This window comes from Charadrius vociferus, unplaced genomic scaffold (genome assembly GCF_000708025.1).
Source record: "Charadrius vociferus isolate BGI_N301 unplaced genomic scaffold, ASM70802v2 scaffold532, whole genome shotgun sequence".
NCBI lineage: Eukaryota > Metazoa > Chordata > Aves > Charadriiformes > Charadriidae > Charadrius > Charadrius vociferus.
In genome coordinates, this window is record NW_009647271.1 from 8,196 (window position 1) to 23,578 (window position 15,383).

Genomic DNA, 15,383 nt, shown 5'->3' on the forward strand with positions numbered 1-15,383 from the left:
CTTTATATGGCAAGTATTTATAAGCTAGTTTTAAATGGGAGAATGTGGCTTGATGAAAATCAGGAAGAACGGTTTATCCGGCCACTTGAGATGCCGCAGGAACATCCTGGGTGAATTGCAGCTGCCTCCGAGCAGTACTTGGAATCATTTTGGATGTGTTTCTGTAGCTCATCCTTACCGCCATGCGTCAGTGAATTGAGCTGACTTTGAGAGCGGAGTGGATTCCTGACTGTGGGAAGGGGTGGGTAGAAGTAGAAGCACCGTGTTACATTTCAAGCTTAGTGTTTTGGTCTGATACTTGATCCAAACCGTAGCAGCAGCCTGCAGTCACGTGGAGAGCCCAGGCAGCTTTTTTAAGGTATTGTGTTACACTTCAAGCTGTGTTTGTGTTTTCATGACTTAGCTGAGAGGTGGCTCTATGAAGATTTTGGTTTGGCATTGAATGCAAGGTTTTTTAAGGTACTTGAAAAATACTGTCTGCATGTTTGTTTTGTTACTTCTGCTACATGTTGCCGTCAGCCTTTGGCTCTTGTAATGTCCAGAGGATACTGAGCATCTCGTTTGGAAGGATGCTTTTGGAGGTGGGAAACCAGATTTGTCCTGTACAAAACCCCCTGGATTTAGAGAAGTTCTTAACTTACAAGCTGCAGTTATTTGGAGTGATCACGGCGTGGAAAAGCTGTTCCATTTTAACAGTGGAGAGTTACTCTGTCCTGCTGACTGTGTAAGGGGGGGGTCTTGAAAGGAGCCACCGTGTTTTGAACGTAGTTCTTATTTGACAGCTGCTTCGGATCCTGGAGTTATGCCCGCGTAGCTGAGTTTTTCCCAGGGCGCTGTGTGAATGCTAAGCTGTGTTGTAATGAATTCCGAGTGGGCAGCAGCATAAGCCGGCTCTCATTTTCCCTGGAAGATGCTGCTGCATTGTCTTGTCTGTATCCTGAAAGCCTCAGTCTTTTTTGTCAAAGGCTTGATTCTGCGAGTGCCACGTATGCAAAGAAGCCCGTGAATAGGAAGGGCTCGCTGTGCTGGTTCTCAGCTCCTGACATAATGCCCAGAGCTGGGACAATCGGCAACAGGCTGAAGCAAAGCAGTTTTTCTTAAACTCTTGGTATTCCGTGGGCATCTGCTCTCCCCCACACGAGATGTTTAAAATTGTCTGGTTATGTTCTGATAATGCCTAGCAGTCGCTCTCTGACGGGCGCATACGTGTGCTTAGATAGGCCTCTGGTTCTATGCCATAAATAGAAGGAATGGGCAAAGGTTGGCAGAAGTTAGGTGATTTACTTATGGCCACATGTGTGCTGGTGGCAGGTTTGGAAACTCTCTGTATCTCCCAACTCTCAGAGCAGTGTTTTGGTCCTGAACCACCTTGTTGCAGTGTGTATATGTGCCTTTATCTCTGTCTCTTGTCCCCCATGCGTGCGAGGGAAGCCAAGGGATGTAACTGCGTACAAAAACAAGGATGTGGATGTTGGAGCTTAGTGTTGCACACTGGCCTTAATATGTGATGTAAGTGTTTATGCAGTGCAGTCAGCAGACCAAAAATCCACGCTGATAGCGTTGGGCACGATGGTAGACATGGGGCACGGGTAATCATGAATTATCACGTGTTTTTAACCAAGGCAGAAAAGGGATGGTGGACTTGGAAAGGGTCAGCTTGCTCCCGCGGGGTGGGTTTGGGAAGGAAGAATTGCTGCCGAGGGGCCTGGAGTACCACAGGGCTGAATCTCCTCCCTCTGGTGTCTCCAAGGAAAGGGCCTTTTGACAAGGGAGTGTGTGTGTGGGGGGACGGACGGACCCCAAACCAATAAAAATCTCCTGCATTGGCAGTTGCTGACTCTGTGAGCGCTTGTGGTCCCAGGCAGCCCATCCCGCTTCTGGCGCAGCCTGCGCTGTGTGCGGGGATTCCTGGGGTGTTCATTTCCGAGGGTGCGCCCTGGGTGAGCGGATGGGAAGGAGTCGTGAGCGCAGGCGGACCTTATCGCGGCTACTTCTAGGAAATGATGTCAGACGCTTCCTTGTACAAGCTTTTCTCTAAATGCATCCTGAATTTTGCTGACGGGTGGTTTCCTGGCTGTTTACCTTTTGAGATCAGCTCCTCTGGAGCTGCGGGAGCTGACCCTGTTCTGTGCTACGCCTCATTTATTTTGGGGAAAATGTGCTTCTTGCTGATCTAAGCCTCCCGGAGCGCGCCAGTTTAGAGCCGAGTGCCTTAGAGGGAAAGGTCAGAAGGCTTTTACGGAAGCGGTTTCAGTGAGGTCAGTGTGGGAATGATGTTACGGGCAGCACGCGGCGGTCGCTGAGCCAAGCTGGTCACCTCTTCCTGGCAATCTGAATCGCGGTTCGGGAGCTGCCTGACGCGTGCCTGAGCCACAGCAGATGTCTGCTCGCCTTAATGCACCCGGCTGCGAAACCGCCACAGTTTGGGAGGTGATTCATGGGCTCTACCTCCACTGTAAACAGTCTTTTGCACCGGGCTTATGATTTATCCCTGTGTTGTGATTAAGCAGCCTTGGTAACAGGTGCAACTGCTGAAGTAAGTACACCCAAAGACATTTTTTTCTAAAGAGGTACAGCAGGACTGAAAATATATGTGCTAGGGGGAATTATAATGGCTCTATGTGTATGTTTTATTTTCTCAGTACAGGGCAATGCAGAAAATGGAACACCATCCAGTCTTTCAGGCAGCATGGAGACCTGATTAATGACAATTTGCTTCTACAATAAAGCTGTAAAGTTAAATAAACATCGTGCAAGTGTCGGGGTGGTTTTGAGCCCCCTAAGAGATTTACCCTCTGGATAAATTTGATCTCGTACCCTCGGATTGTGGCAGATGCAGTCTCAGCTGAAGAACAAATGTGCCAGTTCTGCCTCACTTTATTTGTGAGATAAGTGCCAGTCTCTGAAATGAGCCTGTCTGCCCTCTGATGAAAGCATGGGATTGTTTTGTCCTACTTTTAGGTGTCTAAAATGTGGGTCACTGAGATGCAGGACATATTAGTGTGACAATTTTAGGCCTGAAGGGACAGTGTTGGCTGTTGATGCCTGTTAGAGTGTGAAAGTCAGGACTTCTAGGTCAGCTGGTACTGATTGATGAGCTCGATGCAAGCATTGTTTAAAGCCTCTGCTTTAAACACGGAAGAGGTTGGTTTCAGCTTATTCTTTTCTGGGTGTTAATAACAGAATTTGAGTCTTGGTTTTGAGGATGGAAAAATAGAAAAGCCTGTGAGTAAGAGAGTCGGGGCATTGCTTGGAGAGAGCTCAGAAATGGTACACGGTGCATCTCCCGGCTGTGGCCGGGAACTGTGCCTATCTGACCACTGCTCTTGGTCCTGCAGGACCACGACCACCTCTTCATCTTCATCAGCTTCTGAGACCTGGCGTGTGTTGAGGCCTCGAATGTCTTGTGACCATCTGGACCGTGTATTCCTCCATTACTGAGCAGCAGTAGAAGCAGTACGCGTTGGGCTGTGTTGCTTACACTGGCTAATAGCCGAGCAGCAGTGCACATGGCACCCAGTGGTGATGCAGCTGAAGAAAGGAGGTCCTCATCCAGAGAGTGTGTTCCCCCTTGGGTAGGAAACTGGTCCTCTGAGCACCTCCAGGCTGGAAGCACTGTTCTATGACATGACTACGACGATTTAATTTTATGAGACAGGCAGATCTTTCTTGTGTCTGTTTGAGAGGACAGAAGGAGCAAAGCTGTGTGGCTAACTTCTGTTACCTGTGGGTTTTACACGAAAACAGGAATTAGCTGGGATTCAACACAGGCAGAGTAAATTGAATTTTAATCTCTGCAGCACAGCGTGTTAGTGGTTGACCTCGGAGCGTTTGTCCTTGTTCATTACATGCCTTTGCAGCTCTAATAGGAGTTGTAGTGTGCGTCGCTGTGTTGGTGACAGGAGGCAAAATGTCTTTAAGAACATTTAACAAAGGGAAGTGGAAACTGTGATAGCTGTAAGTTTTAATATCTTTACCAACTGTGGTCCTAAGTGGGCCTGTGGCATTAACTACTGTTTCAGTGGCAGGTACAAAATACAGCCAAAATTTCTTGTCTCATTTCAGGCTGCTGCATGAGCATTTCCAGAAGCTGGATAAAATTACGTTGCTTGTTGCGGCAGGTCTCTGTGCTGAATGATGCTTGTTAGGGATCATTAACAGCCCTCTTGTGGGTGCCAAGTCTGGATGCCGCTGTCAGAAAGGCTGTGGCAGTGAAGCCCAGTACTTAGCAGCAGTTTTAGGGGCAGTCTGCCTGTCTATTTATCCTGAGTGTATTCTTATGTTTGTATCCTGCAGGTCGTATTGATCATGGACAGTGAAGAAATCCCAACTTTTTCGAGTCCAAAGGAGGAAACTGCGTATTGGAAAGAGCTTTCCTTGAAATACAAACAAAGGTATTGTAGATTTGCAGGCTGGATTTGTTTTTATTAATGACCAGAACATTGTTTAATCTATTTCTTTGCAAGGCTATGCCAAGATGGGTATTAGATATTTTAGGAAGAATCTCTGCCTTTCCAGCTTTAAGTCAAGCTTTAAAATTCCCAGCCTTGTGGGAGCTGAGTGTTTCTTGCACAGCGTTACCATGCCATGAACTCCAGGCTATGTTTCGAGCATGTTTGAGCAAGAGCAGAGCCCTTTTTGCGATCATGTGCATCTTTGTCTAATTAAAGTGCTGCCTTAAGTACTATCTTGATGTTTTGTCATAAGAAGGCACTTTTGGGCTTGCCTTGTGTCATTACTCTTCCCTCGAGCTTCTTGTATTTGAATTAGTGGTATGAAAAGTGGCTGATTTGGTGTCTGCTGCAATTTATTCTACCTCATAGTCCAGCCTATACCAGTGGTTTATATCTTTTGGGGGGGCGCAGGGCTTTTTGGTTACCAAAAATGACAAGAGAGGTTGTTGTCTTGAGTAATGCTGTGCTTCTTGTGGGGGTGGGGTTTGTTTGGGGGTTTGTTGGTTGTTTTTTTTTTTGGAGTGGGGGGCATTAGAGGGTCCCAGTTTATTTTCTTTGGAAAGCTTTCCTTGCATTCAGTATTACTCATGTGCAATTGAGATAAAGCCATTTAAAGCTTTCTCAAAACCAAAGAGCCCAAGATGCTTGTTTGCTTGGTTTTGGTGTTTTTCTGGGGGTGGGTATGTGGAGGAGCCCATCCTAACTTGGTTTAAGGTGTCAGAAAATTTTCTCTCTTGGACACCAGTGAGTATATTGTTTCCTAAAACCTTGTTAGTTTTCTCTGCTGCTTGCTAGGAGCAGAGCTATTATGTATGGTAAAGATGCAAATTTAATAAGCAAAGTATGTGGAGTGACTACTTCTAGTATTTAATAACTTGCAGTAATACAAGGTAGGTATGTGCTGGCTTCCTGCCACACTGCTCAATAACCCTAAGATTCAAACCTTCGTGCTTTTCGAGAACCTTAAATTTCCAGGTAGTGCAGAGATCTAGAAGCTGTTGTTCTCTTTTACAGTTTTTGACCAAAACCAGGCTAAATGTTTATTTCATTCGTTGACTCCTAGCAGTGAAATCTAATGGAGTACAAAGTGGTTGTCAGACTCCCATGAATCCTGTAAATAGCTTTGATACAAGTTTGTATTCACACATGCATTTAATGTAGCTGTTTGTTTGATGTAAGAGAATTAATTTCCTTTTATAGCTAAGCTTAATGAGTAATTTCTCTATTTCCCTTGTTTGTTTTTTTTCCCCTGAGAGGTCTGTGGATGACACTTAAGTACTCCGAACTCCTGTTTTTTCAGCTTATTATTTTAAAAAGAGCTGTGGATTTTGTTTTAACTTGGGAGATGCTGAATTTTCAACTGATTAAATCCTTTCCTTACAGCTTCCAGGAAGCTCGTGAAGAGCTGGCTGAATTTCAGGAGGGAAGCAGAGAATTAGAAGCTGAGTTGGAGGCACAGCTAGTGCAAGCTGAGCAGCGGAATAGAGATTTGCAAGCAGATAACCAAAGACTGAAGTATGAAGTGGAAACGTTAAAGGTAGATCTTTTCTGTAACAGCATTGCCTCTTCTTACAGATAGGTCTAGGATCTCATTTTAGATTATCTGGTCTGTTACTGGTCGCTGAATATCCAGATGAAGTAAAGGAGTTGTCTGTTTAAGATCCGGACTTGAGTACGGCATGTACTCCAAATAAGGCCAGCAACTTACCAGGGAAATTTCTGGCAGAATTTTTCTTGTTCACATCATGAAATTCTTGTCGTGGAGTTTGTGCTCGTTTGTTTGAATTCTCTAGGCTTTGCCAAGTAGTAGCTTTATTAGTTATGCAGGCAATGTCAGCATAGCAACAGGGCGGAAAACACAAGTATGTTTTGTCAGACCACTGCGTTATCATCTGTCTTTGCATACTAGTTTTTTTTCCCCAGAAGATCTCCTTGGTTTTATGAGACTTTAAAGAAAGCTGAAGATTTGTGCACATCTTTCAGAGAGAGTCTCTTAATTCTTCCTTAACAGCCGTATCTGTGGAGGCAGGAATTACATAAGGATCTGCATGTGCAGAAGGTGACTTTTAATTGATGCCTCTTTGTTAACAAGTTCCCTTTTCGAATCTTGGAAAAAGGTCATTTTTTGTAGTCTTGGGTTATTTTTGTGAACGCAGAGGTTGGAAACTTACCCAGTGGAAATAAAGTTTATGGAATTACTTGTTCACATATCCAACCTCAGCTCTATCTTTAAGGTCAGCACATGTTTTATAAGGTCAGTAGTTTTTCCATAAGCCCCTACCTGTACCCTCAGAGCTGGTGGGAGCGTGTTTGGGAATGAATTCTTCCAGTCTTTCGAAGATGAGCTTGTGGACCTGGAGATTTTGTAACAGATTTCAGTGGCTCTTATTTTTGCTAATGGAGATGTCGGACAAGTTCTGCAAGCAGTGTGGGTATTGTCAAGGGAGAGGCACCGAAGGGGAGGCTGTGCAGCTAGATTTCTCTCTGGCTTCCTAGATGTGTGAGGCTTCAGAGCAGCTGTCAGTGCAGGCTGTTGGGAACAGATGCAGGGGATGCATCTCTGAGCAGCCAGCTGTGTCGTGGCGAGATGTCTGTGCACAATGCAGCGTTTGTGATTTTACACTGTGTCCAGCTCTGATGTTCTGAGCACATTCCTTCTACCTCTCCAGTTTCTGCTCTGTATTACCCGCAGTCCCATGGCAGCAGACTGCAGTGAGTCTGTTGCTTTCTTTGTCCCGTTTTACTGCTGATGTCTTGGAGAGTGTAAGTGACTGATACTTATCTCGCTACTTCTTTCTTTCAGGAGAAACTGGAGCATCAGTATGCACAAAGTTACAAGCAAGTGTCGTTGTTAGAGGATGACCTGAGCCAGACACGGGCTGTTAAAGATCAGCTGCATAAGTACGTGAGGGAGCTGGAGCAGGCCAATGACGACTTGGAACGTGCAAAGAGGTGAAGGCTGCTGACCTCTTCTCACCTTAAAGCTTTTACTAGATCTTTTCTTTGCTATTCAGGTTGATCATTTTATTATTCTTTAAGAGGGAAAATAATGCACACTGAAAGGAACCCAAACAAACCCCAAGACACTTGATTCTCTGAACACGGCAGTTTACCCCTGGAGTTCGCCTCCATCAGCTGGTAGTTATGTTACAGCAGGAAAGGCAGGGGGACTAAAGTGCTTTATGTTCCTGTGAGAAACAAGCAGTGCAAGCAGGCTCAGAGCAAGCTAGGCCAGAGCGCTGCTTTTGATACTACCAACTAGCTGACTCTTGAAATATATTTGTGATCCTTGTAGCTCAAAGCCCCTTTGAAGTAAGAACCTAGTGCTTTACATAGTGCCTTTTAAATAAAACAGGCCAAAGGAGTCTCTCCTTCCCTTGCATAACAGCTTAATGACTGTAGGGAACAAATGTATCCTGTATAAGTGCATAAAATGATCAGGCTGCTGTCAGAAACGCCCGGTTTAGGAGTAGGTCATGCTTCCGTTTTGCTGAATGGGAATTTTGCCATTGATTCAGTGGGACCAGGAATGAGCCTCTGGCTATCTGGCAAAAAGATCTGAGAGCTGAGGCCCTGTTTCCACAAGGCTCTTAACCTCATGACTAACTTTTGACACACATGAGTTATCCCACTGAAATCAGGGAATGAATTGGGTCTTAGGTAATACCCCAGTGCCCCGCTTTCTGCGCTCGCTGGGCTGTTGCCTGGCCAGAGCTCTGGAGAGTGCAGCACCCCCTGAGCTAATGCACTGATTAAATATATGGCTTTGGAGCACAGCTTAGGAAAAACGGAGATGGGCGCGCTGGACTGGCTCTTTCCCAGCTCTTTGGTACATCTCTGAGAGCCAGATGCTATCATTTTCTTTTCATCTTATTCCCCTGTTTCTTTGGAGTTTATTAGTCCTTTCTAAGAAGCATTTCCATAGCTTTCAAATGACTGACTTGAATATAGACCTTGCTAACATTTTTCCTCTATTATGTTTTTCAATACGCTTTTATGTTTGCTGAGCTGAAGAACCTAATATTCTGGATTTTGTTTCTAGGGCAACAATAGTTTCATTGGAAGACTTTGAACAAAGGCTGAACCAGGCTATTGAGAGAAATGCCTTTTTAGAAAGTGAACTGGATGACAAGGAATCGTTGCTAGTTTCTGTACAGAGATTAAAGGATGAAGCCAGAGGTATGGCTTGCTTGATTAGTTCTGTGTCTTGGTACGTTGTTGGCTCGCTAACAGAGACGTGTAGCAACCAAAGCTCATGTTTATAGAAAGCTTCACATAATGAGACTTGAACTGGATGCGTAATGTAAGCGTTAGGTATTACTTACTAACTGTGTGTTTTCTAGTCTTTATATGTCCAGTGTAGCTAAGAGGAAAAGTTTCCTCATGTAGGGCAAAATCAATATCAGATTCATTCAGAATTTTTAGCCTGGGTGAGTACAAAAATACTGTCTTCCACAGACGTAATAGAGTTGAGCAAAGTTCAAAAGTTGCCACTCGCTGTGGTTTCGTGCCTTTTATAGGAAGGTAAAGCAAGATAAAAGACAGGGGAATACATGATAAGTGGTTAAATAACTTTAAAAAATACTGTCTCCTGTGTTCCTTCTAAATCTTTTGGAAATTGCCTAGTTTATTTAAGATAGTCCAGTGAGGACTGTGGATAGACCTGCGAGATCAGAGATGCCTGGGATAGCGTTCTGGGATATGATTAGGATTTGGGAATTCCCCATTGGGTTTCACATTGAGGATGCTGTGGAAGCATTTTTTTAATGATTGGTGGAAACTGATTCCTCTAATAGTGGGGATGATCTGCTTGTAAGCCTATGCCTCCCATTAATGTAGTTTAGAGATTAGTGGGTTTCAACTTTGTCTCCCAAGTGAAGGTTTCTAAAATAATTCCTCAGTTACAGCCTAGGTCTGAGTGGAAGCCAACACACTTGACAGCAGGCTGGGCTTTTCTGTTGTTTTTCGTCTTCGTAAACCTCTTTGAACCAAGCTTGTGCCCCAGAAATTGAAGGCCTCTATTGGAAGCACTGGGTTTTTGTAATAAATGGGAAAAGGGAGATTAAGTATTTTCTGAGGAAATGTACGTATAGTAATTTGGGGTTAGGGCAATAATACTGGAAAAACCAGCAAAACCTATGGACTGTTCTCAAGAAAACTGGAATAATTGGTAAAAAAGACATCTTGTTTCTTGGATGAGTCATTTGGAAATTCTTAGCATTTGTTAGGGTAGCAAAGCTACATGTTACTTCCCCCTGACAACAAGCAGGAGCACTATAGGCCCCTAAAAGGGCTCATACGATGTCAAACTCGAATGCAACATTTCTGGTTGAACAGCCACGATAGGTTTTCGTTTCAGCTGTGCCATTTTACTGAAAATCAGTTCTAAATATGTATAATAACTTCAAAGTCATAATGTACAACTAATTTTCTCTTGCACAAGGCTGAGAGAGTTGGGGTTGTTCAGCATGGAGAAGCGAAGGCTTCGGGAAGCCTAATTTCAGCCTTCTGGTACCTAAAGGGGCTCCAGGAGAGCTGGGGAGGGACATTTTGCAGGGGCATGTAGTGATAGGATGAGGGGGAATGGTTTCAAACTGGAAGAGGGGAGATTTAGGTGAGGTATTAGAAGCAAGTTCTCTACTGTGCGGCTGGTGAGCCCCTGGGGCAGGTTGCCCCGCGAAGCTGTGGCTGCCCCATCCCTGGAGGTGTTCAAGGCCAGGTTGGACGGGGCTCGGAGCAACCTGGGCTGGGGGGAGGTGTCCCTGCCCAGGGCAGGGGATTGGAACGAGATGATCTTTAAGATCCCTTCCAACCTAAACCATTCTATGATTATACCAGATTGAGACAAGGAATAAGAGGTCTGTAAAAGAATAAGTTGCTCTACCCAAAAAGGAACAACCCTTTGTAATGTATTGTTTATTTGCATCTAGTCCCTTTTAAGGATTTTATAGATTCATTGCTGAACTGTGCTGGATGCCCTTTTTAGCAAATGCGTGTGGAAATGGGAGGGGGAAAGGTAGGGGTAAGCAGCAATCTGGAGAGGAGGTGAGAATAAAACACAGGTTTCCTAATCTCAAGTCTCTTTTCCTGTCGTTTGGAGGACCCACCCTCTCCAGTCTGTTCTTTTACTTGTTGAGGCAGCAAGAAACCGGATACAAACCTTTGACTGTCTTTGGCTAGCGTGGAGTCCCGTGGATTATTAACTGGAAGAACAACATGGGGAATTGGAAACATGAGCATAGGTCATTCCTCCCTTTTTCCAACCTCTGAGCAGGACCTGAATGTAGTTCAGTATGCGTTATTGTCGAGCTACAGTTTTTGTAACACGCTTTCCATGGGGCTCACACTACAGGTGGGGAAAAAATACTGAGGCAAAGTCCCCTGCCACGCTCGCTGGGGCCACGCAGCTCTTTGGTCCCAGGAGGGCTGTGTTTGCTGCCTCGCTACTCCCAGCTGAGACTGGAGGTGATGGTGTTGGGCTGTGACTGCTCTGAGGTGGGGGTCCTCGCTGCTGGAGAGAGCCAGCAGCAGGCAATTAATAGTGTTGTTGCAAATTGTCTCCTTCTCCTTCCCAAATGAGTAAAAGTGTTTGAGAAATCAGTCACCAATACGTGTGGGGTTTTTCTTCTATCACCCCTCAGACTTACGGCAAGAGCTAGCAGTACGGGAGAGGCAACAAGAAGTCACCCGAAAGTCAGCGCCCAGTTCTCCCACTCTAGACTGTGAAAAGATGGATTCGGCTGTCCAGGCGTCTCTCTCCTTGCCAGCTACGCCCGTTGGAAAAGGATCAGAAAATAGTTTTCCTTCCCCCAAAGGTATAATTCATAGAAACTGTGTCTGGTATGTTCAGCTTGTTAACAAACAATTTCAGACCAGGTGTTTGTTAGGGAACTTGGAGTAACTGTAGGTACATGTGGATCCCACACGCGTTGCATAAGGTGTCTCTAAATCCTGGGGCAGCATCAGGTGCATTTAAGGAGTATAATGAGTAAATAGCACTGAAAAGAAGGACAGTGAAGCTTAAATACCGCTTTTGGGGGGTTGGACGTTTCTACGCTGCAGTAGACACCTGCAGTAGAGCTCTGAAGACGTTTGGGATTGCAGGAAGGTGCAGTGACTGATATTTCTGCTTCAGTGTGGAGTAGCAGTGGTGGGTAAACGGTAGGCAGGAATTCAAACAATCCAGACTGCCTCTGTAACCACACATACTTTTCAGGGGTCTTGTACTCTCTGTGAGGCAGCAGGATGCTACTCCAGTCCCCTTCCCCATCTGGAAGGCTGAGGACAATCACAAGGATTAATACATTATTTTTCAAATTAGAATGAGTAGATTCCAGAGGAAGCTCTGGCTGGATTAGATGGATTGTGGGCAATAGCCTTGCAGATGGAGAGTGCATGAACTCTGCATGTAGGTCTAATGGGAAAGAGGGCAGTGGACAGGAATTAAGCTTTTTTGTTTTCCCATGGCTAGGGATCATATAGCCTGTGCGTTATTGTTGGGTAATTGTATGAATAGCTTGTAGTAGGAGTTTAGATTTACCTTTTTATGTAGAACTGATATACTTGAATTAAGAAAAAAAAAAACAACTCTGTGGAGGAGTGGAGCATATAATAAAATGTGTCTGTATTTGCAGCTATACCAAATGGATTTGGTACCAGCCCCCTTACTCCTTCAGCTAGAATATCTGCACTCAACATTGTGGGAGATCTGTTACGGAAAGTGGGGGTGAGTGCTCTGAACTGAAGCATTCCTGGCTCTGTGCTGCTGTCACTGAGCTTTCATCCTTGTGCGCGATTACAACAAGGCCTTGGGCCACGCTGAGTGCATGCTGTAGTTTCCACATCGTCCACACTCAGTGTTTAGTATGTGACGATACGGGCTTTTTTAATTATCTTGATTTACAAAGCATGTTACTGAGGTTTTGATGCCAGTTTTGGGTGATGAAATTGATATTTGGAGTAAAAAGTTTCTCAAGCACTTGGGTATATGGGGTTAGAAGCCATCAGCCACTTGTTCTTACTTCAAATGGGGTCTGTGGCTTCCTCTCTAATGAGACCACGATGCAGGACTGGACCTCAGACTCTGGGTGCCTGCTGCACAGTTCCTGTGTGTCATGGGAGGGGAGCTGAGATCACGCTGCCAGTGTCTCCTCTTGTGCCTGGAGAAATCTGCAACAGGTGCTGAAAATGGAGGGGAAAAAAACCCAAAAAACATCTAGAAACCTTTGATCAGAAAGTGAGAAAATAAATCGGGAGAAAGCCAAATGTTCCCATCTGTAGTTGTTGATGGGGAAGTGAAACGCATGAGTCCTTAAAGGGATTACCAGTATAAGCAGGGAAGAAGTGGTTTAAACATCTGTTACAGTGTTGTTTAGGTTTCTGGGCTTTCCAGTTGAGTGAAGACAAGACTTTTGAGTTACAAGAAGCCTGTTGACGTGCCTCAGTGGTTAGTGTTATGAGTGGAAGCATGGACAGCCTCGGTGTCTAGCCTCCGGTGCTGGCCTTGCTCCGTCTCTTGTGGCTAACACCGAGAATGGCAATAGCTGCAGTACAGACAGTTGATTTAGCAGAGTTTGAAATGAAAAACTACCTTGTTGCTTGCATTTGGAGCCAGTGAGCTCGTCGTTGGTTTGAAAGGGCAGCAGGATGACTTGGGGTTACGGAGTGACATGTTTAAAATGGGATCATTGTGAGTAAGAGTCTGCAGGGGATTTAGGGAGCTTAATCACAATCCTGTGTGATTACTCTGCGAGGACAGGAAATGCCAAATAAGCGTGCTTCTTTCCCAGCCTGCTCTTAGACACACGCTCTGCCACCAATACAAAATTCCAGCTCACCCATTTGTTTAGTGACAATTATCGGATGTTCAGGATTTCTTTAGGTTTTGCTACTCGCAGGATGCCTCATCCCAAGCCTTAGACTCCCTTTCTCTGCAGGAGGTTTCCCCTCAGCTTTCTTGCTTGCAGCTGAGACGAGCGTCACTTGGCACAGATCACTCGGGCTATTTCCAGCTGATAGGTGCTTTGAGACCAAGAGATGGGTAGTTATCTGTATCTGCCTATATAGTCACTAAGTAAGCTTACATGGATTTCTAGAAGACGACTGTATAGCGTTCACTTACCTGTGATAGCATGTCAGTGCCTTATTAACGGAATATTTTTCTACATGGAACAGGACCAAACCCCGTATTTGGGGAGATGAGTTTTTGTCTCCAGCGTGCGCATCTGCAAGCACGTGAATGCCCCCATGCATGGGGTGGATGTAACAAATAGCTGCAAGAACTTTCTGCTAGACCGGACAGATACTCGGGTTAAGCCTCAGCTTGTGACCGATGGCAGAAAGGGCAGGTGGTGTTATGAAGTGAAAGAGAGAATCAGGATTTTGGTCTCACTCCTGCCAGGAGTCAGTGGATGAGGCAGAGACTGTCACCTTGTATAGGGAAAAAAGATCTCACCGGCCTTCCTTGGTGGTAGTAGAGATGAGGTACAGACCACGGAGACGGGCTTAGCTGCTGCCTTTGATTCCTCCTTCTGATCCTGTGGCTGTAGCACCGCTTGTTCTGAAATATATCAGTGAGGCTTAAGAAACTGGCTTTGTTTTGCAGGCCAAGATTAAGAAAGAAATGCTAGAAGGCGTTGTCCTGGGCGGGGGGGGGGGGGGGGGGAGGGGAATAATCAACTTTCCAAATACACAGTCCCTCCCAAAATTTGAGGATTCCGCTTCAGGCTCTGTCTTAGTCTTCTGATTGGCTGCTTATGGCAGCCTTACTGCAGCTGCTGAAGCAAGTTTTGGTAACTTCTGCTAGGTGTTGGCTTCCTTATTTTAGGTAATTAATTGAGAGTTGATAAGTTCTAAAATCAGAGCCCTAATGGAACTGAGTCATGCCTGGCAGTCTGCATCAGCATCTTGTTGTGTGGATTTCCTTTGTGGTTGCGTGACAGAGAACAGCTTTGTTCCCTTTTAGTTCGGTTTATGACAAAGATGATCACAGTGGGGTCATGATCATGGTGATCTTGGGGTCATGACAAGCCTGAACTCAAACAGCAAAATCCTTTCTCTTAATGGTATTAATTTTTTGACATCTTTTTTCCTTTTCACAGGCCTTAGAATCCAAATTAGCTGCTTGCAGAAATTTTGCAAAGGACCAGGCATCACGGAAATCCTACATTTCAGGGAACGTTAACAGCGGCATTATGAACAGCAATGGCACAAAGTACCCTCATCCGGGGCATACTTCTTTCTTTGACAAAGGGTAAGTAAGGATAGATTTTTGCCCTAAAGAGGAGTGCATTTCAGAATGCTACTTGGAGCAGAAGTTTCCCTTGGCTTGTCTTTAGCCCACCACAGCTTTCATCCTATAGGACAAATAATTTGTGGAGCTGAAGTCTCAAAGGGATGGGGAAGGTGACAGCGCTGATTTCTGTAAAGGAAAGAGAAAAGCAAGCGTGATTGTCCCTTAGCTGGTAGGATGTCAGTGCCTGTTCTGTCCCTCTGCTGCCTGATCTCTTGGCGGCTGCATCTTGGGTTATACAAAAACCCCAGGCAGCAAACCCGCTGGTGAAGTGAACGTGCCTTTTGAAAGGATCTCCAGTAAGTAGTGATGGAGTTGCCATAGCTACTGGTGCGCTCGTGCGTGGGGAAGTACATTAACAGCAAATCTGGAGATTCCCTTGCTGAGAACAGCTGAGTGCAGGCAGCAAATGCTCACTTGGAGGGTGGTGCTCTGTTTGCTCTGCCTCCCCCTGTATTAGGGGAAAAGAAAATGTCATTAATGGCGTAATTCTGGCTGGCTGAGGGGGCAGCTGCCTCCATGCTGGCTGTGCTGTGCGTCAGCCCTGAAGCCAGAAACTGCTTTCACAGGAAAAAAAACCCCACGTGTCTCCCGTGACTCGCCCGTGGTTAGGGCTTCCTGTCGGATACTGGGACGCG

General features: G+C 45.4%; 1 protein-coding gene across 2 annotated transcripts in view; it reads left to right on the forward strand.

The window, feature by feature from the left end:
* Positions 1-4,294: 4,294 nt before the first annotated feature.
* NDEL1 (nudE neurodevelopment protein 1-like 1) overlaps positions 4,295-15,383 on the forward strand; it is an 18,885-nt gene continuing 7,796 nt past the window's right edge. For both annotated transcript variants that reach the window (XM_009879999.1, XM_009880001.1), the window contains exons 1-7: positions 4,295-4,394; positions 5,838-5,991; positions 7,258-7,406; positions 8,497-8,633; positions 11,096-11,269; positions 12,089-12,180; positions 14,555-14,706. In XM_009879999.1, the coding sequence (XP_009878301.1) occupies positions 4,309-4,394; positions 5,838-5,991; positions 7,258-7,406; positions 8,497-8,633; positions 11,096-11,269; positions 12,089-12,180; positions 14,555-14,706 (944 nt within the window). In that variant the 5' untranslated portion in view covers positions 4,295-4,308. The remainder of the gene's footprint in view (positions 4,395-5,837; positions 5,992-7,257; positions 7,407-8,496; positions 8,634-11,095; positions 11,270-12,088; positions 12,181-14,554; positions 14,707-15,383) is intronic.